Here is a 26049-nt window from a genome sequence, read left to right on the forward strand (position 1 = left end):
GTGGAGGTCCGGATAATTTTGACCAGCTGAGGTTCTTTAAAGTGCCCAGTTCGTTAAAGCCTTAAGCGTTTCACCTCCATCGAAATACGACTGCCATGGCCTGGATCGAGCCTGCGTCTTTCGGGTCAGCAGCTGAGCACCATAACCATCGAGCCTCTGCGACGGGGACGAAATACAGTAAGGTTGGCCAAGAGTTGGATCATGGATGGATCATGGACACAAAATATTTCATGCTGGCAACCCTCTCTCACTCATTAACTCTTTCCTTAACTATTTCCTTACCATGCTTATGCAAACTGTTCAATATGAATGATCACATGAATGGCCCATTCTGCGTGATCCGGGCCCCATGTAGACAAGTAAAGCCCTATAGTATGTAGCAAAAAAACTGTACTTTGGTATCGGATTCGTTTTCTTCATCAGCAGTACGGGGAAATATTTTTAAACTTCTCGTCTCGGGAAGCTTGTCAACACAGAGCAATCATGGCATCCAAGGTAGCCTTTTCATCTCACACTAACCGTGCTCAGCAATGGCGGTGTTCTCGCAACTGCTCCGCCCAGCCTGCACTATCGATAGACAGGTGATGTCTAACTTTCACTTTCACCATTGCTAAGGAGATTCACTGCTTTCCGAGTCTCCCCAAAGGCCCCGGCCGTATTCTGAACGATCCCATGCCGGCAGCAGTGTAGGGGATAGAGTTTTCACCAAGATGGTCCAGGGTCGGCCATGACACTGCACTGTGGAGAAGCCAAAAGCGCTTCACACGTGCTATTTTTTTTTTTAACTGACTGGAAAGTTTAGCATGAAGAGTTCTGTACTTCTGAATGCTAGTTTTCTGACACAACAGTGCATGAAATGCATATCCTGGGTTTTTGATTCTCCCATTTTCCGACTAAATGTATTTAATATATTAGTGAACTTTTGTGCGAGCCTCTCCAATTCTGCCAATTTTTTTTCTTCATAACCAATATATGTCCTGTTTCTTTCTCTGTGTCATTAAACAGCGAGGTCTATTAGTTACACTATGACCTGCTGCAATAAAGTATAATTTTTACATTTATGGGTGAATAAATTTTTACACACACCACCCTGTAATTGCCCGAAAAATGATGCTGCAAACGCTGCACACCCAACAATTCAAAGCTGACTTGAACAAAAGCATGAAATAAATGCTGCCGTACACTCTAGACAAGTCAGCAATATTTATTTCAGCAAGAAGCCCACATTGCACACATTACCAAACAATACAAAACAGAAAGTCACAGCCAAAGGTAGGCATTTAAAGGAAACAGTCCAGCCCAGCAGTAAACAAGCCCATAAGTGGAACTAGAGTACACCAGTCTAGCGGCCGGAAGACAAACACAAGAGGGGTACACAGACAATCATAGATGGAAAGACATGGACTAGTGTTTTCCATTCGTGACTGCCTATGCACCCCTGTACTGTTATGCAATTATGAACCAACTCACCTAAAAACAAGTTCTGTTCACATGATTTAGTGTTCAGCCAGAGCTCACCTTGCACAGTTAGTGTGCCAAGAACAAAATGAGCAGCTTGCTCACCTCAACTATACAGGTATGTTAAAAACAAGACAAAAGTACAGTTATTCTGAAGCCCCCCCCAGTTTAGTTGTTTTATTCTCAACCAGCTGCAAAGTTTTAAAAACAGAGAAGAGACCTGAATGGGCCAGTGTTTCATGCAAAAATAAAGTTGCAGCTGTGGCGGCTGTTGTCTTTTAGGGGCTACAACATACATATTCATGTTACACCAGCGTCCGTCCCCTCATTGAATACTAAAGCCGAGTTAGAAAACTTAGCACTGCGCAGTAAAATTTCCCGTCCATCACTTTTCCATAAGCTTTATCACCATCCTTCCCTTCATGGTGAATTCTTTCAGCCACCACCGGTTATCTTTCCCCGTCGCGATCATTCTTACAAAGTAAAACGCATTAACTGCCAGTCGTCCCATTATGCTTATTCTTTTTTACCCCTCACAATAACCAAATGGAACGCTTTACCATCAGACATTGCCACAGAATCTGACCTAAATAAGTTCCAACACTTTATTCACTCATGTTTCAACAACTGAAAAGTTTTTTTTTTTTTTCAGCGTTCTTTCTTCCGATTTGTCTTCTTTTTATTTTATACTTTTTATTTGTACTAAAGCGCACTTTTTTAGGTGTCGTCTTTTTCTTGCGGTGCTGTTATTTATTCCTCAAATTCTGCTGCTATGTGCATCGCTGCAACTTTTTGTGTATGCCTATTTTTCATTAATATTTGTGATTTTTATCTTATTTTAGAGCATTATTTTAACTTTGAACCAATGCTTAGTACTTACTGCCCCCCCCATGTAATACCCTCAAACGAGGGCCTTTGGGGGTATTTTGAATAAATAAATAAGGCCCCTTGTGATTTGGGTAAAACACCACTTTTTTCCGATTTGTGGCACCTCGAATAAAGCTTCACAAGAACTGCTTTAAATCTGGTCTCTACCTGAAAAATGCTCTCTCAGAATGCATTTTTCTTCCACGAACCACCAAAATGAGCTGTTTAGTAGTCAACAACAATCCTGAACACTTATGAGAAAGGACTCTGCAGTGAATTTTGAAGACTTCACCATCATCACCCATCCAACTTTTAGACTTTGTTATGCAAAGCATGGCTTTACTTGAGTGCAAGGTGGCACACTGCCCATTAAAAGAAAATCCCAGAACATGTGGCGGTCCCGTCTAAACCATGTATTTCTTCCTATTTTTGTCGAAAAAAAAAAAAAACATGGTTCAGCATGTTTTCCTACATAACATTTCTCACCTAAATCCACCTTTGAGAGCACAGGTCTTTGCCTACTTTGCCAACACTGCTCTTATGCCATCGTCATTCTGAATGGCTACAGTGATGTTAGAAGGACGTCTCCACAGAGTATGTGCATGTTATGGCCCCACATATAGAATGGGCAAATAAATGCTACGCATGCAGATCATACACAACGAAAGCTGAGAAAATTTATCGTGAATGAAAATGGGAAACGTGCACATTTCAGAAGCAACCTAGCATTATACCTTGTTTAAGTAGCAAACATTTTCTGTCCCCCCTCAAGACAACAGGTCATGGTTAGAACATGGTTAGAATTGTGGAACAATATCAAAAAAACCTGATCCCTACCTGATGCTGAACTAAAATATTAGCATCCACTTCTTAACACCCAAATTTTGGAAAATGTAAAACTCAAAAACAAAGCACTTTAAATGCAAAACAGACCAATGGACTGTAAAAGTAATAATTACATACAGCACAAAGATTTCAATAAACTCAAGGGCCAGCCTCTATTCACGCTCGGGTCATAACCAAAACATCAATGTCATGTTTGATATAATGCTAGCGCATGATTTGATTCAATTGGTAGATAAGCCAGCTCATGTACATGGTTCGAGCAGTTCTGTTCTATGAAGTCGAGAGTTCGACGAAAACTCGTCTGGTCGGGGTCAAACATATTGACGATGAAGAAGGAACGCCAACCAAAGAAAAAACAAAAAACAAAAACAGCCGAAACGTCTGTTTTTGTTTTTTTCTTTGGTCGGCGTTCCTTTTTCATCGTCAATAAGTTCTGTTCTATATTTGGTAATCATAAAATGTGATATCACTGAATATTCTGAGCAAGTTGAACAGGGGCTCTCTGATCATTACCTAGCAGGTGTTTCCTTTCCTCTTTTATCGTCTAAGAAATGTCAGAATTCTTCGATTAAATTTTATAAAGATTACTCATGTGCCAATGACACCTGCACAGTAGAATGTATGGAAAGCTGTCTGACTGGATTCATTGACACCGACGCCTGTGTCCTGTGCGACCACTTTAAGCTCATGTGCTATTACTGCATTGATAACTTTGTGCCAAACGAGCAAAAGAAAGTCAACAAACAGATGCCATGGATGAGATGTGATATCACACACCAGAAATGCAAAATTAAACGATTATAAAAGCAGCGAGTACAACCAGGCATAATCAATAAATTAGAGAAGAATCCTGAATATTCAGTCCGTGATTCCAAAAATCACTATTTCAGTACGTCTTTACCAAACTTTATAAAAAACGCACCAGAAAAGCTCTGGAATTACATAAACAGAAAAAAGACCACTCTGCCTCGGATATAAGTCAACAGTTCCATAATCAGAGACCAGAGAAACATAGCATAGCATTTTAATACCCATTTTCAAAGAGTCTTTTCAAATTCCAGTTCATGTACCCCTACAGTCACAGTTTCATGACATAGAGGTGAATTCTGTTTCTTACAAAGGGGTATTGTCTATGTAACTGATTTTTAAAAGCAAAAAAACGTGTGGCCCCAATAACATTCCAAACATCTTTCTACGAAGATATGCTGAATCAGTTGGAAAAGTTTCTGTATGTGATGCGTCAAGCATCCTTGTGAACTGGGAAATTGCCAGATGACTAGAAGACCGCCCGAATTGTCCCTCTACCTAAGAAAAGAGAGCATTTCCTGCTATCAGACTATCGCCCCATCTCCTTCATTTCATCTTGCTGTAAATTAATTGAACACGTTATTGCTAATCACATAAATGAATGCCTAAATCAGTGCTCCTTGAAAGAATACAAAGTAAAGCCATAAAATTTATTTACTTATTCTAAATTTTCACCGTTGATTCTCCGTCTGAGCTAATGAAATCTACAGAACCCAACCCCTTGAGGCAAGAAGAAAAAAATATGACAAGAATTTCTTTCCTTGCTCATAAATAACAAATTGGCACTTGATCCCGCATCTTACTTATCAATTTCAGCTACACTCATCACACGTCACCATCATCCCAGTTCACTCACCCCGTACTTTGCTCGAACTGACACATTTAAATTTTCCTTTTTCCCGCGTACCATAAGCGAGTGGAATTAACAGACACAATGACTGACAGTGCATAGTGATTCTGCATGCTTTCTTTTTAGTTGTTCATTTTACTTGTTGCCCTTGGATCTGTAATATGTACTTCTGTATTTGTTTTGCTTGGATCTGTAACATGATCTGCAGTATGAAATAAAAAAATAAATAGAATAAACCGCATATGTCACATCAATTTTATTTGCAACATACTCAAGACTATGTTTATGCAGAATGCACCGTGTAGCAGTTAAAGCCTAAACTATAAAACCGATTTTATTTTTAGGATATGTGCTTACGTGTCATTGGTAAAAGTTTAGTCTATTTATTTGGGCACATATTGCAGTCTACTGAAGACCTAGCAAATGAGTACGTACATACATGATGACAAAGGTACTGCATACAACTCTGGAGCAGAGTAACAAACGGCTCATAGTCGGTAACTGTCAAAAGCGGTCACAAAGTGCGTCACATGTGGCTTTTCGCTACTGATGTTCGAGGTTTCTGACTACTCCCGCGCATGCTGCGACAGTCAGGTAGCACGGACCCTTAACAATAGCCACCCAATTTTGCAAACAATGCGGCAAAAAACAAAACGCTGAAAAGGTGCGGGGATATGCATTCTTTATGCCTATCCCGCCATATACTGCTATATACGGCATGCTCAACGCTCTCACCATATCATAACCGAGAAAAAACCGTGAGGCGCGCTGAAATTGACGACGACGGCTGTTGTGCATCGTTTAAAAAACTGCTGTCATGCTTCATTTCTGTGACAATTCTGCGCTGTCACACACGCTGCAGTTTTCGGAAACGTCGGGAATTTTCCTTTTTTCACACAACATGACCACAAAAAAACATTTACTAGCAAAAGTCGGACAGTAACCACACACGTAACCTCCGCAGTTTTGCGCGACACGGCTTGGGACCCCATGGGAGGTAGTACCACGAACAACTTTCGCCGTGTAGTACGACCAGCGTTTCTGGGTCGTCAGGTCCCAGATCGAGCCAGCCGCGTTCTGACGTTTGGGCCCTGGAAGGGAGCCGTGGGTTTGCTGCCTAGAACCCCGGACACACCACTGCTCTCGCAGGTGCAGAAGGAATGCGATCCTTGCGCTACCCCATCAACGTTTGCAACGCGAGCAGAAAAGGGCACTCGGACGTTTTCGGGAGTATTCGACCCTGCCTGTCCGCTGTCATGAGTCACGGTGGTTCTTGGCAGTCTTCAAAACTATCTTACATAAGTTGACAAAAGGTTGCGAAACACTGCATCGGGGCTTGCCCAGCGGAAGGAAACGAAGAAACAGAAGCTTTCAAGACACAACACGACACAGCAGTTACCATCAGTTTTCAACAGCGTTTTCGGAGCTCCCAATGGTTTCGTGTTTTTACAGCGGCCCCACATCGTTTTCGCGGCCGCAGAAAGTGCGAGTGAAACTCACCCCGTAGCATTCCGACGTCTGCGCGTAGACATCAAGGCGTGGGGTATAAGCGGAGTGAACGGTGAGGCACGCTTGATTGACTTGGAGCTGGTCGCACATGTTTCAAGCTGCGCGCGGCTGACAGTCGTCGGAGAATGCAGAGCAGGGAGTCGGGCCCGCGGCTCTCGCGCACGGCAGGTCACCGAACAGAACAGCTGGAGCACGTGACCAAACGCACGTGACGACCGTTACCGTCGGGCGCGCTCGAAAACGAGACCGTGCGACAACTTCGCGCGCGACGGCCGCGCCTAGCAGGAACACTTTCAACGCTTAAATTTCGCGCTTGAATTAGATAAAATGTTGATCTGATGACTAAAGTAAGCGTGAAAAAAAATGTTCTCGTGCGTTTTCGGGATATCTTTTTTTCTTTTTTGTTATGACGTCATGAAGCCAGTACGGCTTCATGACATTGGCATTGTTCTGACGTATCAGTCGAACGAGCTTGCCGCGAAAAGCGTTCACGTGCACCTTTCTGGCGTCAGTTTACAGTCTAGGAGAATAGAATCCAGCAGGGAACGGTATCACTTTCCTGGCAAGTCCGTAAGTTGCTGCTGTTCAAGTTTGTGGGGGTTAATTCGTATTATGTCTGCCGAGAAGCGTTTAAATTTCCGTCCGTGGCTCCATTCTCGAGGAGTCGCGGAGGATTCGCTCTGTAACGTAGCTTGGGTTTCTGCGTTCGAATTACGTCTACCATGTATACGTTTTGTTTCGCATTCAAAACAACAATATTAGCCAAACCTGGTGGTGGTCCACATGTCATGTCATATCGGCAACTGTCCAACATGAGCGCGCTGTCGCTCTGCGTAAAAGCGATAAGAGCATCAGCGAGCTGATAGCGTTCGTAAGAACCCTGACTGCTCTCTTCATCTGAGAAACGTGTGCCAGCGTAGGCTTTGTTGCGCGTTCGCCGAACGCTGAGCTGTGTGGGCATGCGTCGCTTTTACGGCAGCAAAAACGCGGGGGGTTGTGTCGCGCTGTGGCCGCGTTCGGCGCGATTACGCTCTTGCATGCCCAGTGAGCACGGATTCTGCGAGGGGTGCACGGCCGTCGTGAGAAATGCCCGTGGACTCGTCGTTTGATGTTCAGTGGGTAGTAGCCGGGCCATTTGGTACACGTTTTCTGGCGAAAACAGCGCGTTTCAAATCGGTTGCCCGTTGAACCAGTGCCCTCTTGCGCCTTGCTGTGAGGGCGCGCTTTCGACAAATTGGCGCCATTCATTTACCGCGTGACCGCTCTCAGTTCTGAGCTGACATTTGCGGAATATTTTGGCATGGAACAAAAAAGTTTCGAGCGCTTATCTCCTAGTAGTATATATATAAAAAAAAAAAAAACAGGTGGGGTGGCTTGGCTCACATGTCATTGAAATGTATCCTATTTGTGGAAGGTGGGCGCGCGCTCTTGCTACATGTAATATAACAGTGGAATTTTGTGTCAGCGCTAGGAGAAGTTAGTTTATTCAAACCATTTGGCACGTGTGGCTCCTGCAAGAAGGCAAGTATATATTGGAGTTCCATTGGTGTTAATATTTGAGTCAACACAAACAACTGTGAGTGGAAGGTGCAGGGCCCCTTGGCTTCAAGACCGCCAGGCTTTCGAAACAGCTTTGCAAGTCATGATTATGGGTCGAAGAATTACTACTGGTGTGACCAGGCAGAAGAGTGATTTTTAAGACAGAATGAGTAGTTTGTCAAGTGAGCAGCATTTGTATTGTAAACGTGGAGAGCCAACTCAAATATGGTGTACAGTATGTGTGTAGACGTCCTGTAGCCACAAATTTACCTGAGCCACAGTCACTGGTCTGGTTGCTCAGATAAGCTTGTGGAAGGCAACTTGACTTCCTTGTACAAATGTGTTGTCACAGAAGTGTCTTTTCAGTGCCCCTCTGTTACAAAATCTGTGGGGGAACCCAAAAAGTAGAAATAAAATGTCCTGGCCCATGCCACTATCCCTCTCTTATAGTACTGTATATTTTATGCATCATCTAGCATTCTACACCAAGGTCGGCATGTGGAAGGGGTTCCTAGAGTGGAAGGCTGTCCTCATTGCAATCAATGCAAAAAGAAACAAATGCAACATCAAAACTACTTTTCTGTTGCCATTTTATTCATAAGGATCAAAGAAGAAGAAAGAGGTCACTTTTGAAAGTACTTAACAATAAAGATTGCCTAATATATATTGAGGTATTATTCTAAAATGTTGATGCTGTATAGTAAGGAATGAATTTTCCTTTGTAATTAGCCCATATTTTAGGTGATAAAAATTTATATTTGAGGCAAATTGAGTTGAGTGTAAATAATGAGAGCAGTGCTTTGAAATAGAAACCATGTGTTAGAGATGACAAAAAGAAAGGAGGGGGAACGAGTAAGGACGCTCGACGCACACACAAAATTAGTGAGAATAAGCAATGGATATATTGCTGTTACAACTCAATTCTCGCTCACGCACTTCAATAGGGCTCGCACTGTTCCACGCATGTCTGCTTGCTCGTCACGCTAGCGCACCACACACTCTGCTCTGCGCTTCCCGCCATCCACGCTGATGATTCGACGCACCGCACACTCTCGAAAAACAAACATCACATACGGCGCTGGGAAGAGAGGAAAGAGGATACGCAGACGATGCGGTAGGCACTCGGGACCAACCAGCGCATCTGCCTGTAAATGAATGTAAAGAGTAAGCATGGTCATGTGTGGAATCTTTGGTTGAAAACAAAAGACGAACTGAGAAGAAGCAGCAGATGGGACCCATATCCTGTCTGCCTCTTCACCTGCGCTCGTCTTTCATGCTTTTCCAATTTGTTTTTCATTGAAGGTGTGGATCATCTAACCCAGCTACAAGCTCTGCTCATTGTTTAGTGCATGTTTATTTCTAACCTCTTTTGTCATCCAGTTTGGGGTGCTGTGTTTATATCTTGATGGTGTTCACTGACTGGCTGAGCCCATCGTGGTTCTCAGTGTGGGCGGTATGGCTGCATTATCAAGAATGTGCTTGTGTTGCAGGCCATTTTTGTTTTAAATTGTTAATGTGCTTGGTGTATTAGGTCCAGTTGTGCCTCCCTTCACTAGTATAAACGGAGTGACTCATAGTGACTGCTTATATATATATATATATATATATATATATATATATATATATATATATATTAACGTTTCTGGAATGAAAGGGCATAAAGTTAGTCTTTGAACAATCAAATTTTTGAGAAGCAGTATGGCAGTGTGATGTAGTTAATGCTGGGAGGTTGCTGCGAAGCCATTAACTTTCATAAGTGTTTTTTTTTTTGTCACAATAAGCAGTTGATGTCTATGTGCTTGTTACAAAGAAGTGACCATAATGTTCCCAGGTTCATTCAGCACCTACGGCAGTCTTCTCATCATATTTTCTTGTGTACTGCACACATTTTATTAATGGTCAGATGAATTTGCGATGGTGCGCATGCTCTTCCCTTAGTGGTTTGAGGAAGTGGTTGGAATTATTGGAGCTACATTGCAGCTTCATTGATTGGGTAGCTGAGTCCATTCGAGCAGTAGCTGATGGTGATGTGGTTTCCTTTCAGATTTTGGCAGAAGCACTGGCTCCTGTCGGCCTGCAGATGCCGAGGCGTTTCACGGGCAAGCTTTTTCATTTCCTCTTCACGCACCTGGAGCTGGGGACGTTTGGGGAGCGGCTCCGTTGGCTTGATCGAGAGCAGGGAATTTTCCAGCTACTGTGGAAGCACGGAAACGGCACCTCCCGAACACCCGAAGAGGATGTTGCCCTTTTTATGGTACTTTTCCAGTCAGTGTAGTAGAAGCACATTGAAACTACTGCTCCTCTTTTGAGGAGTCGTGGTTTCAGTGCATTCTGCAAGATTTTGCTTTGTGCCTCTTTGATGAGTAGCAGCGATTCACTAGTGTGTTACTTTACAGTCGACAGTGTGGAGTTTGGTTTGAATGGTGCCTTAGGGGACTGTATGGCTGCTTGCATTTGTGGTCGTTCTTTGCTCAGTGCCACATTTTCCTGGCGATGCCAAGTTTTTATTTCATTCACTTCTGCACTGTCATTGTGTTAATTGACGCGCGCCACAGGCACAATTTTCCCTGCACTCGATGCTGGGAACCTCGGTTCTGAACGGCTTCTCCTGTTGTCCATGTGGCTTGACCTCCCACATGGACATCTTGAAGGCTGTCAGATGCACTGCAGCTTTGGCTGAACTGCGAGCTGCAAAGCTCAGAATACGGGCTGGTGCGGTTCGATGGAAGCGAAATGTAAAAGCACCCGTGTCAGCACACATTAAAGAACCCCCGGTGCATAATAGGGAACCCCTTGAGGGATTAAGCCCTCAAAGTTGCCACCAGTGGCTCAAGCAGTTGAAGTGGTGCTTTAGCAACAATGTGAAGCTAGGGAGGTGTGTGGTGCTACCAAAATGCACGGAATTCAATGCCATCATTTCTTCCTGCATGGTCTCCAGCAGTGTAGACTGAGCTATGGAATTTGCTTTCTCAGAGGCATGACATTTCTGGACGTTTGCTCATGGAGTCACAGCTGCTTTGACTTTGCAGTTACCTAGCAGCTGTGCTCAAAAGCAGAGACGAAAAGTTTGGCTCTCATTCCAGTAAGCAAAAATGTATTTCCAGGCATAATTTTGTTTTTGAGTCTAGCGCAGTTTCAGTTTGAAGTGTTGTTTTGCAGAACTGCGACAAGGTTGAGGTCCTTTTTGTGCCCACCGTGCAAATGGTCTGGCTGCGCTACCACACTTTTCATTGCAGCTGAGCGCCACAACCACATCCGCTTTTCATTGCTGCTCTTTTTCCTTTTTTCCGCTTTGTTCCCCTCCCCATGTGTAGGGTAGCCAACTGGGCATCGCCTGGTTAACCTCCCCACCTTTCCGTCCATTTCTCTCTCTCTCTCTCTCAGCCAGTCAGTGAGCGCTCGAGGTCTGTTGGTCGGTCCCTCAAGGGATTGAAGTTAGAGTGCAACACAACTGATTCAAGGTAGTGCAACTCAGGCCAAGCCTGCACCTGTAAGCAGGTAGAGGGTGTTACAGTTGAAGCCACACTGAGGGTAACACCATCCAAGCTTTATTCTCAGTAAAAATCTATTCTGTGGCTCTTTCTGGCTATGTTGATGTTTGTTTGGCAGCTAAGAATGTACTTATTGCTGAGAGAATTGGATTCAAAACTTTTGTCACTACTCAAGCGAAACTCGTGACACCAGGACCGAAATAGGATTTCACCGCTTGGAAGTGAGTGGCGGTGCAGCCTAGCTTCAGGAATCTGTGCACACACACCGTAGTTTGCTTGTGGGAATGGTCGATGGTAGCAGTTAACACAAACCCATTTAAGGTGAATTCTTCGATAAGGTGAACAAGACGAGAGCATATGGTTGGTTTCCTATTGACTACTCAGTGCAAAAAAAAAATAAAAAATAAAATCCGCTTAGGACGACGAACTATTTCACCCACGGCAACTCCACGCAACAGTACTCGTTGAGCATCCGCAAGGCAATCTCAAGGTAGGCTAGAGGAAAAAAATTGACAGAATGCTTCTGTTGTGACCAAATGTTTAGGGGAATCCCCCAAGGTGGAGTAGATTTGTAATAAGGGAGTAATTACTCATTGGCATCCACCCGAGCGCAGCCATACGGCTACAAAGGAAAGCTATACAGCTTTCTCAGAAACTTGTAGTTAAAGAAAAATTCGTCCTCGCCTTACCATAAGCTTGCCGTCCCGGTTAGCTCAGTTGGTAGAGTGACTGCTCCGGTGAAGCGGTGGTCCCGGGTTCTAACCCCGGACCAGGACGAATTTTTCTTTAACTACGAAGTTTCTGAGAAAGCTGTATAGCTTTCCTTTGTAGTCGTATGGCTGCGCTCGGGTGGACGTCAATGAGTAATTACTCCCTTATTACAATGCTTCTGTTGCAGAAAAACATGCCCCCGCAGGAGAGCTTCTATGCGTCTTTCACTCACTTTTGCAGGGTAGCTTCCCCATGCTTTTATGCGAAGTTGCGGGAGATTGTTCTTGCGGGTGTGGGTAGGGAAGACATGGCACCAGTCTGTGCGTGACACAGTGATCTGACATGCCTTGGCGTCACGCACACATCGTGTGCAGTGTGTTGTCTCCGGTAGATGAAAAGGCGCTTAGCATACCTACTGGGCATGGAAGCTGAGTTTTAAACTGATGTGGTATTTGCAGCATGGATTTTCACTGCACAGCAATCTGAAACGGCCACGTATCGGCTCTGAGTTTGTGTCTCCTGCGGCGGGCGGGCAGATGTGTGGCTCATCTGCTCTGTACTTGACAAAAGCCATGCTGCAGAAAGAGTGGGATAAGATAGAGAGAAAAACGGTGGCGTGCTTTCAGGGCCCTTATCATACGACTAATGAGCTGGGCACTTTCAGTGGGCTTTAAGCCGCTGGGGAAGCACAAAAAAAAAACATGGAAAAACAAAACACAAGTAGTGGTCACTGGAGAAGGTAGAGAAAAGGAGAACTGAAGAAGAGAAACTAAACCAGTGCCGTTTTCAAGAGGTTGATGTGAGATTTTTCATCCGCTGTCTCAGCTCACTTGATATACAGTAAAAACTCGTTGATACTGTTTTTAAAAATTGAGGAAAAAGTGTATTATCTGGGAAAATATATGATCCAAGCCACCTAATTTTGAGAAACATAATGGTTGAATGGGTACGAAGACATTTATTGACTTCACTTCATAAAAATATCTGTTAGCATTTCTTGGCACAAGATCCGAACAGATCCTTTTCTAGTGCTCGCAGAATTCAGTTTGCGTTCACACTGTTTTAAGTGCAGAAGGGACTTTGTAACACACCCGCTTCATCGGCAGCAATGGTGAAAGTGACCAAAACCTCTTCCTTGTTGTTTTTGGTTGCTTTGCCCATTAGCACTTAAGTACTGCAATGAAGCCACCGCGGCGGCTTATTGTCGCGCTGTTCTGCTTTTTAAGGGGGGACACTGGTCTTTGAGACCAAAAAATCGATCTTCAAAAAAATGACATTTGTGGAATCTGCAGCTATTATTTTCCAACTGTACCAATTTTTTCCTTCAAGAAATCAACATTTTGACTGCAATATTCAATTCAGATCATTGTGTTGGCTGAATTTATGCAGGAGCAGACAATTTAATGCCGTGAAAATTTTGGACCTCTGGCTGTCTTAGTATGTCGACATCTCAACATCTAGGACAGATAGAGATGTCATATTGTTTGCTAAGGGAAGCTGAAGGCACAGTGTGTGCAATAGTCGAAGCAGATTTGTTCAATCGCACTTCAAAAATTTATAATTTCACAAAGTTTATCCATGCATTGCATTCACACCTTGAACATTGATGTTCCAAATGGTGTAAAATTACTAATGAGGGTAAAATGGAAAAATGGTTGATTATTGCACTCTGTACTCACCATACTATGTAGCCATGGATTAAAAATGATTTTTATTGAGCAGTTTTTTTTTTTTTGCACAGAGGTACTAATGAATGACTAATTAAAATTAATTATCTTGGGAACCAACTAATTTGTGAGAAAGGTAATTTCATTGTTGAAATCAGAATAAGAAACTGAGCAAGGTGGTTCAGTTTCATTAGGATTGGACTGAAAGTAAGGAAAATAGGTCTAAGACCAGTGTCCCCCCTTAACGGACCCGGCCCACTCTTATGTAAGTGCATCGCTGTAGTTCGTAGATGCTTTGCCATTATGCACTGCAGAGAAACCTCAGCTTTTCTCCTTTTCATGTCGCGTCCCCGCAAAAATGGCTGTCTCGAATGCTAGCATGCCATTTTTATATTTGTTGTTGTTAGTGGTGGTGGTGGTGCTTCGCCTGTTTACATCTACGCATGACAGAGAAGCCACCTTAGCAGGTGATTGCTGCTGCATTTCAGCTTTTCATGTTGCATGCCCTCACCTTTGGCTCACTTGTATGTTTGCGCATGTGTGGTTGGTCAATAAGCATATTATATGACCAGAATTTGTTGAAATTTGAAACGTAGTAGCCGGGAAATCGTGTTATCTGGGAACGTAATAACTGGGAGAAATATACTTGGAAATATAACTGACATTTTTAATATCTGTGATTTTGAGCTTACAAAGTGGGAAATTGTATGAACTTGGAACGTATCAACGAGGTTTTACTGCGTATAATGCTCTCTTTACCTTCATCTTATCACTGACAGGCAATTCTCTTCGTTCTTGTCATGCAGCAGATATTTTGGCGCGTCTGGCCTGCTCATATGCCCTTTTTTGGGGACACTTCTTTTAAGATGGGCAAATTTTCATGGTCCCTTCAAGTTCATCTTAAAGGGAATCTACTTTTGATTTTTACCTTTCCTAGCTTACCAAAGCTCCTCTTTCAGCAGTCAAATTAGCCTCCTTGTAAACACAGGGGTGGAAGTGCTGCGCCAATTGCGCCAAATTGATCTTCTGCGCCAAGCTGCGCCTAAACGGCAATTTACGCCCAATGCAAGTGTACAGAGCAAGTTTAGCCGAGTGTTATTGTCGGCTGGGCAACACTGGGCGCTCGCTACGAAACGGACGCAACCGTATTCGCATCGACAGCTTCGTTAGCTTGTGCTCTTGTGCTTGTCGGCGCAGCTGCCACGAATGGCTTGTACAAGCATGAGTAAAAATAAGTACCTTTAACTATTATCTGGTAATATAACTTCATTGCGGCCGGTATTGTGAACTTACCTCACATAGCAAGCTGTATTTATTGTGCAGAAAACGGGATACCAGGTTCACTTGCATATTTTGTGCACTATTTTCAGTAATTAAGGGCTCCAAAAAGAGACGCGGAGATTTCGCGAACACGTCCTATAAAAAACTCTATGAACATCATAATGCGCATATATGTCCTACATTGTTGCGCATACGTCGACCCCCACTCGCACCTCTCGCTGGTAAAAAAAAAATAAAAAATTCCGTATAGGTCGACGCAACCTCCATCATCGCGGGATGGTATGACGCCGCATGCGCAGCTCTAAGCAATAAACGCGCAGCGGTACAATTGCAGAACCAGTGGAGATAAACGGCGCTAAAACGGCGTCTTTGCGATAGGCCCGGCTGACTAGTGGGAAACCGAACCGCCAGCAGTTCGGTTGTTTAGAATTTCGGACACCTTGTCCTGGAAAGCAACCACCGGCGCGAGTGGGCTGGGTAAACGGCATGCGAATATAATTTTCTTTACCAGAATTTAACAAACGAATTACGAACTCCTTACGAGTGGAGCTGCCAGGAAATGGGTACCAGGCTTTCTGCCCGTCGTGCTTGCACCTCGCACACAGCAGTTATGAAATTGCTTTGACTTGGCCTGGCCAGTTACGTGGTTACGCCTTCACAGTGGTGCGGCCGGCATCCCCTCACTTCTCGCATCTTTCACAGCCATACACGGCAACAAGTTCGCGCCGTTCTTCCACAGCCTGCCTTGCGTGCACCCGTGTGTACGCTGGTGCATTTTTTTTTTCATATATGTTTGAATAATAAATTCTGGGTGTGCATTTAAGCGAGGGCGCAAGTTATGCGAGTAAATAGAGTAAGTTAGCCCCCTCGTTGGTTTGGCTGCGCAATTTTCCGAATTTTTAAAATCCATCGGTTGGCGGGTATTGATTTATTTTGTTTTTGGTTCTGACATAGTATATTCGAGATTCTGCTGCACTGTTTTGATGGTTTGGTTGTGGCTATTAAAAAGTTATGCAGAACTGAAAGGCTTTAAAGTTTACCAAGCAAGTCCTATCGCTTGAATTCTCGGCGCATTATTATGTGACAGAATTAGGCGAACAGTGCAGGTCCTTTTTCCTTATAGCTCTCACTGGAATGATACAATTAAGTGGATTGAGTGGGAGAAATTTTGGTATCAAACCTATTTGTACATTTGTTTCTGTGGGGAGCGAGCTGACACTTGTTGCTGGTTTTGTTTTTAATGTTTATCGGCAATGTCTTTGTATTCTATATGGCAGTAGGTAGTTCTAGTCCACTTTGCTTCTAGTCATTATATTTACTTCAAGCCAATTACCATCTGTGATCCATTTTTCACTTGTTTTCTCTGATACGTTCAGTAGTAAACCAGTCTGAAACAGTTTACCTTAATTGTCTCGGCTAATGGTTTACCACTAGTGTCATAGTCATATACAGTCGACGACCGATTTTTCGGACTCTCTAGGGACCGCGAAAACGACCGAAAAATCGGGCAGTCCGGAAAATCAAATTTCACCGAAAAAATCACTAACTTATCACCAATATGCCGGAGGAAGCGGCAGTTGTATTGCACATATTCTAAAGCTTCTCATGAGTATATTTCACTGCGCGACATACCGTATGAACGTGTATAAGGGCCGCAATTTTTTTTCCAGATTCGAGGGCCAATTTTCAGGGTGCGGCCCATACACGCGACGTGCGAAAAAAAAAATTTTGTAAGTAAAAACACACCAACCAGGGAATGAGCGACATTTATACTACGCTCAATCGTCACTCGCGCACGCTCATCCCAAAAGAAGCCGCGCAGCATGTCTGCTGCGAACGCGTAGCCGTTGTTCCGCGCTTCCATCACATAGCAGCTCTTCTTCCAGTTCGGGAAACTCGCACGGCTTGCCTCGGAAAGCGCGCTTTTTGCAGCTTGTGTTCTCTTTTGGTTGCACCATCATTGGACGCACTTTCTTGGCCACGTCGAATTTTCCGCCCGCCGCACGCTTACCGTGTTCGAGAGCTAACTCCCAGCCGTGTAGCTTAAGGTGCTTGCCTATCGTGCTAAACCTGCGAAGCTCGGCGGCAGCACGCGAAAGCCACAATCGCAACTATTACGGCTGGAGCTAGCGATACTGATGCCGATGTGAATAGCGAAAAATCGCGGCAGGAAAAAAAGTTGATGATGATGATGACGGCCTCGGGCGCCATCCAAGGACGGCACTTAGAAGCTCCTGTGCGCGCGCGCGGCCTCCACGAACGACGCAGCGCTGGAGCAGATCTCGGCGTCCACGGCGCGCGCCGTGGCCGCCGCGATCTCTGGCGGCGCGCCAAAAGCACGCTTTGATCGCGGAGGCCACAGCACATGTGTAGCCTCCACGATCAAGCGCTCCGCGATTTTATTCGCGTTCCGTATTCGGTACGAAAGACTTGGCACAGATGAGTTCCGTGAACTCAGACTGCGGTTCAAGTTCGTGCGGCGGAAGACATTCAAGAACAGTATGAATTCGAAAACACGCGAGCGCAATGTGCCGACTCGCGCAGAATTTCAGCGTCGCAAGTTAAGAGGCTCCCTTTAAGCTTGAATTTCGTTTTGTTTGATCAAGTTTTCGGTCTCTCCTGCAGTTTTATTTAACTCTTTCCTTACCACGGGGAAATTGGCTGTTTTTTGTATGGTTTAGTTACGAATTCTTTGTGCAACAGCTACTAAATGTACAGTGCCATGCGGTACATAAAAGTGAAGGTAAATGAACGTGCTTTCAAGCAGTATTTATTTTTAAGAAATACAAAAAAAATGATTTACATAAAAAAATATTCATGAACAAAAAAAAACAAAAAATGAAAAAAGTTTCTGAGTAAGGAGTAATATCTCTGGCAAAAAATTTTTTACCGAAATTCCAAAATATACAAAATGTGGGTATATCAATAGGCAACATTTCTTTATAAAATGATACCCATACACTCAGTACTCTTTGAGTTAGGGAAAATTACAAGACGCATAGTGAAATATTCAAGTTCTTGATTGGTCCTACTTAAATTTTTTTTTCAAGGAAAAGATTAACTTATAGCACAATACTATATACCAAAACGCGCGTGTTAAATGCACAGTACAAAAGCACATTACGAAAGAAATACAGTAATAACAAAATGGGTAATAAAAATTAGCAATCACAAATAATTAATGAAATTCACTGCAAACTTCCTAAATGAGTAACTCCGACGACGCGACATCGATGTCCGAGTCATCTGTGCTCGATGAGTCTAAAAGATCACTTGCGGGTCGTCGGGATCGAGCAAAACTGCGATCTTTCGAGCGCGCGCGGTTTTGGATGTCGACGCCATCACTCCGCTCAAGTGCGCGTCAACCTTCGCACCCGCGCGCCCTTTAAAAATCGCCGCCACGCGGTAAAAATGTGAACCGTGCAGAAACGGAAACTCTACTTTGTATACAATCACCGAGATGGCGCCACAAGTCCAGGGCGCAGTGGTATTTTTAAAATTCGCGCTCAAAAACTTCGCTCGCCGGCGATCGACGCTAGTGCCGTGGTAAGGAAAGAGTTAATGAGGTTCTACTGTACACATTATATGGCGGCTTAGGTACTGGCGGCGAGTGCGAATGAGGTCCGAAAAATCGAGTGGTCAGTTGCGGTGCATCCGAAATTTCAAGCACTCTTACATATTGGCTCTATGGGCCATGTCGCGGTGCCGTGAAAAAGTCCGAGTAATCAAACATGTCCGAAAAATCAGGCGTCTGAATTTTCGGTCATCGACTGTATATGGTGTTTTTGGATTGAAGTGCTCTGGGTTTGTTTAATACAAATAAAACTATCCCCATTATGTTGTTTTCTTTTTGTTTTTCTAAACTGAAATTAATAATAGCTAATGTACTGTAACTGCTGTTCGTAATGTAATAGCTGCCTCATGTCTTTTTTTTTAACCCTTGCAAATATCTTCAGAACAATTGCAGTCCTTTTAATTAATTCTGGCCTGTGGGATCCGTGATCAACATCTATGCAGTTTTTGGACTAGTTGCAAACAAAATTGCTGTCAGTCGCATTTAAATGTCGCCAGTCTGCTCCAAAAGTGCTCCGAAATAGCCTACAAATTGCTCCAAACCTGCTCCAAAATGGGAATTTTGCTGCTCCACAGCTGCTCCAAAATAAGACTTTTGCTGCTCCCGTGCCTGCTCCAAAAAGCTGGAGCCTGCTTCCACCCCTGTTAAAGGGACACTGAGGAGAAATTGAAATTGGCTTGTATCGACAGAATACCAGCTCCTGATTACAAAAACGCCACTCATACTGACAACAAAGCTCTTGTAACGTAGAAAAGAGCAAGAACCAAAATACAGTATCGCCGCCACAGGCCAAACTCGCAAGTACAAGCGTCATGACGTCATATAACAAAACAGTGTTGCTAGAACCAATGGTTCTAGCAACGCTAGGACACGAGAAGCACAAATCACTGAGGCGCAGCCAATGCATGCGCAAATCTCCTTGACGTCGCCAGATGGCGCCACGTGCCGGGCAGCTACGCGCTCGCCTGAAGCATCGGGACCAATCAGCGCCTGCTCGCCGGCGTTAGGCGGGCTCCCGGTATTCCGCTAGCGGTATCAAGGTACACGGTATGCTAAAGGTGTCTATTTGCGAGAACTTCGTTGACGACTTCGAGAACGAGATCCATCGTAACGCTCGCAAAACGCCGGTGCAAACGTAAGCGAAGCGACTGTAGCGACGGCCGCAATAGCCGATAGATGTCTTCAACGTGCGGCCGGCGGTAGCTTTCTTTTCGGCTGCTGCTAGGCTGCACTGCTGGCCGCCAGAAATCACGGAGTCTGCATCACGTCATGTCACGTCATGTTTCACGTCACTTAGTCCTCTGTCGTCATAGCCGAATCCCAAGTTTGAATCACAGCGGCGGGAAAAACCTTTTCAACTTCGAATCCAAATTTCTTAGAAATAAATGCATTTTTCGCTGCCGGCCAAGTGGCAACAAAGCCATGACATGCCGAACTATCGGATTTTGCTGTAAAAAATATATTAATAGTGCTCTCCTCAGTGTCCCTTTAACAGAATGCGGTAGCCTGTCTGTACAGGCCACCTTCAATTTACCCTCGGTGTACCTCTAAGCACCTTGATGAAAAGTTTCGAGGGACGCCATTTTCCAGCCTCTCAGAAGGGTGATGTTTATATTGTTTACTGTGGCCTAAATTTTCTTCATTGTTGCCTTGAGGTGGTGCAGAAAAAATGTGCTCTGCTGCCGCTAATGTTCAAAGGCCCATGCCACATAGTTGCCAGGTTTGTATGACAAGCCAAGGCGGGAGCCCATTGGGAACAAAAGGGCATGTCTGTGGCAACTGCTTGCTGGTGGCTTGTGGTGACAGCTTGAAGGTATAAATGTGGGACGCTCTCTTGTGTGGAAAGCAGGCAAGCCCTGGCAGGTGTTGCGCATAAATGCTTCCCTGCGTGCATCCTGGCGACCGTAGTTGCAATGGGGCGGTCTGCTGTTGAGGGGGCCAATGGAGCAGTGCATGCAATTCCTCTCTCCATCCAGTTTGCGCTGCCATGTATGTTGAAGCACGTAACCGTCCTGCAGGCCTGGCATCAGGAGAAGAAGCGGCGGAAGCCCTGTGACGGCACAGAAGCAAAGCAGAGGTTTCGGGCAGCAACGAACAAAATGCGGCTGGAATTGGTGAAGAGCTGGCGGGGTATTACGCCCGACAAGAACTTCCAGTTCCGGCGGTTTCCCAAAGACGACCTAGGTAGGGGCTTTTGCTTACGTACAAGTCCAGTCAGCCATTCCCCCCCCCCCCCCCCCCCCAAAAAAAAAAAAAAAAAAAAATTATTGTAAGAAGGAAGTAGTGACGAAAAATTTGCATGATGTAGGTCTGCCATTGTGTCTTCACTGCAGTTGGTTCAGTGCATTGTAGTGTTGGGTTAAGTTCTGTGGGAAGAAAGGGGATTTTCATTTTTTTTTTGCTTCCTTTGTGCGTATGCATGTGTGACCATGCCATTAAGTTATCGGTGCTGTGATGTGCCCTTGATTTTTATCTAACAGCAGCTGTAACAAGCACCTAGGTCATCGTGCCCACCTGGTTATTTTCCAAAATGTGCATGCTGCCTTGAGTGACCATGAAGCCGTCACTAGCAATCTGGGAGCAGTTTTACTCTGATCTTGCAGTTGCCTGCAAAATTGAGTGACCGTCTCTTGCATGCAGTTTTATACATACCAACAAAGCCAACAGTCATTGAAATGAAGGAAAGCAAAGGGAAATTTTTTTTTATCTGTGGTATTGATTGTTGGGAATCTAGAGTAACCACTTAATAATGCTTGCCTTTGCTTCTTTATAACATCAAGGAATGCAATAAGGTTGAAATTACCATTCTGCCTGTCATAGAACTTGAGTTGTAGGGTTTTTAAGTTTCCATTTCAGAAATGGGAGTGCAAATTTTACTTCTCCTTTCTGAAGTGGCAATTTCAGAACCTCTTAACTCTACTCTACTCCACTCTTATGATTGGCTGGATGACATTTTTACTCTTATTGCACTCTTTGATGTCAAGGCAAATCAATAGCATTGCATTTCAGCAAGTTACCTGGCGTAGAATTTCTTAAAAGCTCTCAGCAAAAAGCTTGCAAAGCATATTACATAAATGCACAAGGATTTGTTTTGCATGCAATTGAATGAAAAATTTAGGATTAGTGCACAAAAATACTGTCCCCTGAGGATTTCAGAATCGTGACTTCATTAATAAGTTTTTCTAAGACCAGCTTTCCACCTTGACACAAGCCATGATTTGAAGTAGGTGACAGAAAGTCAATGCTGATGAGTATGTGAACTGTTTTTTACGCACTAGACACGAACAGCCGTAACAGCTTAGTAGGCTACACATAGGATCAGCAATATTTATGCTTGCATGCGTTTTTTTTTTTCGTTTAATGCAAACATTTTTATGTTTTCTCCAGAATACTTGCTTAGGCATGCTGACTTGGATCAAGATGTTCCTTGGTACCGAACTGAGCCCGCACCGTCTGGTGAAGTACATGGTTCTGAGGACATGATTCTTTCAACGATGGAGCCGGAAGAAGGCTTGTTCTCAAGCACAGTGAGTTTTGTAAGGCCTACCAGGCAGGAGCGAACATGGTGTAGCGCTCTTGATCAGTGAAAGCTCGGCAGCTACTTGGAGAAATTCTTTAGCATTAGCAAGATGGTGGCATTCATCATAATCAAGCTCAGTTAAAGGTACATATTGAAGCTACAGTAAAACCCCGTTAATACATAGTTGGAGGGGGCGTGGTAAAAGTGTGCACTATCTGGTAGTGCACGTTAACCGACTAGTAAAAATTTGCCATTATTCACACTCGACGGAAGGAAAATTCAGGCACAGTAAATCTCCCATGAATACACGTACGTACGTGTGCTTTATTTGTTTGCTGCCGTGTAGAAGTCTGTCATTTTCAGTTGCCGCCACAGCGGCCGTGCGGCGACAACAGCAGTCTCAAAAGCAGTGAGACTGGGGGTAAGCTTTTGCATGAGGGCCAACTTGGCGAATGCCCTCATAACCACCAATGCTTGAGCAGCTTCTGCCGCAGTAGGGCTGAAATCTTGTGTTGCCAAGTCGTCGCCGCTGTCCTCGTTCTCAGTGTCCTCATCACCTTGGGGTGGCGTAACAGTGGCAACAATCTCACTGTCCAACTAGCCCGGAGACGTTGCAACCTCGCTGTCGACCTCGCAGAACATTTTGAAGTCAACAGTCTTCGCACCGCCTTGTTGCTCCAACACCTCCAAGTAGGGCGTCACAGTCATCGGCGGGATTGCTGACTTCGGGATCGCTTGCACGCGCTACCAATTTGGCCTACGCGAAGCAATTCTGTTCCGTAACGGGGTCAATCTGCTGCCACAAGAGCGCTAGGAGGTGCACCGCACCTAGCAGATCGATAAAATACATCTTCCCGCTTTCCATCACATTCTGCATAGGAGGTTCTTCTTGTAGTGATGCTTGGCCAAACAAATGCCTTGGTTGAGAGGCTGCACAAAGGCCGTTGTGTTGGGTGGCAAGAAGAGGAGCTTGATTGCGCCCAAGTTTTCCAACCCAAAATGGGAGGATATGTTCTCAAGCACTAGCAGGATTTTTCTTCTTTCTGCCGTGAAACACCTATCCAACAGCCGGATGAATTCTTCAAAAAGCTTGGGAGTCGTCAGGAAGTCATTTACGCTTTTTGGTTACTCCTGTAAATAACGCCTGAGGGTGATCGACCGCCTTTGAAACACCTTGGTTTGGCGTACAGGCACGGTCAAAAGTAAACAGAGCATGCAACTGTCTTCGAATATTTTTTATGCGTCACCTAATTGATGTGGAGGAGAAATTCTAGAGGCCCATGTACTGTGCGATGTCAGTGCACGTTAAAGAACCACTGGTGGTCGAAATTTCCGGAGCCCTCCACTACGGCGTCTCTCATAGCCTGAGTCGCTTTGGGACGTTAAACCCCATAAACCAAACCAAATTTCCAGCAGTGGTACGTGCATGCTGGTAGTGGAGGTTGGTGGGCTTTCTTGTAGACAAACAATGCTTCTTCATTACCAGTGGGGAAGGCGTGATTGCACTTCGAATGCAATAGCGTGCTTCGTTTCCTTATGGCCGTGCCTGTACCTTCCAATCATGAGTGGCAACTTATGGCTTCCTGTCATGTTGACCGCAAAAGCAACCGATATTCTTTCTTTTGCAAGCTTGCCACCGATGCAGTTTTCCCCCTTGAATGTCAGCGTTCTGTTGGGCAGAGGTCGGTAGAAAAGCACTGACTCATCGAAGTGAAGACATCTTCCTCGGCGTAGTTGGCTAACTGTAGTTACAGTAACCCATTTTGCCATTCTTTGGCACTCTCTTTGTCCGCGTGTGCTGCCTCTCCGCACACCACTCTCGAACTTGTATTATAGTGTGCTTTGAACCTAGACAACCAACCGTTACTGCAAGGGAAGTCTTTGCAGTTCAGCTGGGCCACAAACGCTTCCGCTTTTTCGGAGAGAAGGGGCCCAGTGTCTGGCAGGCTTTCTTATCTAGCTTTTTTAAGCTACAGCACCAAAAGCTTTTTCCCTGTCTGGAAAAGCAGATCCCCTCAAGCAGCACCTCTTCATATTCGATGCAGCTGTGCTTTTCAGCTTCTCCCGAGCATTCCAGATGCCACGGACTGTTAAGAGCAAGTCCCACGCACGCGCTAGTGCACTCTTCGTTGTTCCATTTTCAATGAAATGAATAACGTCCAACTTCTCCTTCACTGTCAGTACGCGATACTTCGGTTGAGTAGGTTTCGGCAAAGTGCCGACCGTTCACACACACACTGATGCAGCAGCTGCTTTATGCTTCGCATAGGACCAGCTCGGAACGAAGAATGCCACCACAAACTCGTGTTGATCCCATGCAGCATAATGCGCGTAGTGTGAGGTTGGCGCGAGGTTACATGGTCTGGTTGGACAAAAAGACGCGGGTTCGATCCCGGCCGCGGCAGCTAGAATTTCTTTGGAGGAGAAATTCTAGAGGCCCGTGTACTGTGCGATGTCAGTGCACGTTAAAGAACCCCAGGTGGTCGAAATTTCCGGAGCCCTCCACTATGGCGTATCTCATAGCCTCAGTCGCTTTGGGACGTTAAACCCCATAAACCAAACCAGTGATGGTTACTGCGATATGGCTAGCGACGATATTACTCAATAATGCGTTCGCGCGCAAGAACACAGAAGCAGCCGATGCTTCCTGGGCTCCTCACTGAAATGGCTGCAATGTTGTATCGCCAGTGGTCCGCACATTGATAATTCTTTTTGGAAAGGCGGAAAATGTTTTGCAACACAGCACGGCACCTGCCAAACTGCGAAGGAAAGTATGCATTGAGCGGTAGGCATTTCATGAGCCACTATGTCTTAAGCGATCAGCCAGTACATGGGTTTCAGTGGTGGCTAAGCCAGGGAATTCTCATAACTACATCTTAACCGCAACTACTTGTTAAGCGAGTACGTATTAACGAGGTTTTACTGTAGGGCAGGCTTGTGCGCTGACATCTAGTCAGTGCGATGCGATGGTGGAAAGGTAGGGAGGAAGCAGGAAGGCTGCAGGAAACTGGGGCTCAAGTGCCAAGAATAACAGGGAAAAGCTGCTGGTAGAATTTGTGCAAAGCAAGTGTCTAAGAATCGCTACTTTTTTTTATGAATGTCAAACGGGAAGCAGATGCGAAAGAGCCATAATGGGGAGACTGCAAATGAATTGGGCTTCATGATGGATGCCCATCCTGGCATCGTGCAGAATGTGGAGTTGCTAGGCAGGGCGAGGTGTGGCACTGGTAGGGCTGTAAATGGCCTGCACCCAAACGCTTCATCTGCAGTGGGTGCGTTCTTTGACCTTGTCCCTACTGCCGAAGCATAGTACTATACTGCTACCATAGCACTAGGAGGTCTTCAGGTTAGCCTTGACTTGGAAAGTGAATGGCAGAAGATTGTCGAACACGAAGCAGATAAATGATTTATGAGAGGGAGACTACAGGAGGCCAGAGTTTAGGTCGAGGATGGATATTCTGCTTCAGCTGAGGAAGAAGAGTCGAGCATGGAAACGGGGTAACTGCCTTGTTAATATAATTACGGATTGTTCAATAGAAGCAGGGGTAGGGTAGCTAGGCACTACTGTGCTGGCAAGCTTCACAGGAAACAAAGGACCTTGGTAAGAAATTTATTTATTTATTTATTTATTTATTTATTACCTCAAAGGCCCCGGTTGTGGGGCATTACATGAGGGATGGGCGGATTACATGCAGATTATATAAAGATTACAGAGTACATAAAGATCAGGATACATAAAGATTACTGATTACATAAGGATGGCCTCAATCTTTTTCTTGAAGTCGATGCAGTTGACGATGAGTACGGCTTCCGGCGGCAGACCGTTCCAGTCCCGAGATGATATGACAAAAAAAGAACGGAAATGAGATGTAGTTCTTGCAGCGGGTGGGTATACGGTCTTGATGTGGTTGTTGCGGCTAGAAGTACGA

General features: G+C 44.7%; 2 protein-coding genes across 7 annotated transcripts in view; one reads left to right on the forward strand and one right to left on the reverse strand.

Moving 5' to 3' along the window:
- Positions 1-6547, reverse strand: part of Hgsnat (Heparan-alpha-glucosaminide N-acetyltransferase) — an 86422-nt gene extending 79875 nt beyond the window's left edge. For all 5 annotated transcript variants that reach the window (XM_089583951.1, XM_089583950.1, XM_089583949.1 and 2 more), the window contains exon 1: positions 6329-6547. In XM_089583951.1, coding sequence (XP_089440077.1) covers positions 6329-6427 — 99 coding nt within the window. In that variant the 5' untranslated portion in view covers positions 6428-6547. The remainder of the gene's footprint in view (positions 1-6328) is intronic.
- Positions 6548-6759: 212 nt separating this feature from the next.
- Positions 6760-26049, forward strand: part of LOC149355617 (uncharacterized) — a 39360-nt gene continuing 20070 nt past the window's right edge. Inside the window, exons 1-4 of one of the 2 annotated variants that reach the window (XM_089583953.1) lie at positions 6760-6907; positions 9921-10130; positions 20619-20784; positions 21988-22127. In XM_089583953.1, the coding sequence (XP_089440079.1) occupies positions 9957-10130; positions 20619-20784; positions 21988-22127 (480 nt within the window). In that variant the 5' untranslated portion in view covers positions 6760-6907; positions 9921-9956. Of the gene's footprint in view, positions 6908-7273; positions 7859-9920; positions 10131-20618; positions 20785-21987; positions 22128-26049 lie in introns of those variants that run through there. The other variant, XM_089583954.1, reaches the window with a different exon arrangement.

The sequence above is a fragment of the Amblyomma mixtum genome, chromosome 3 (genome assembly GCF_055824585.1).
Source record: "Amblyomma mixtum isolate Tamu chromosome 3, ASM5582458v1, whole genome shotgun sequence".
Taxonomy (NCBI): Eukaryota; Metazoa; Arthropoda; class Arachnida; order Ixodida; family Ixodidae; genus Amblyomma; species Amblyomma mixtum.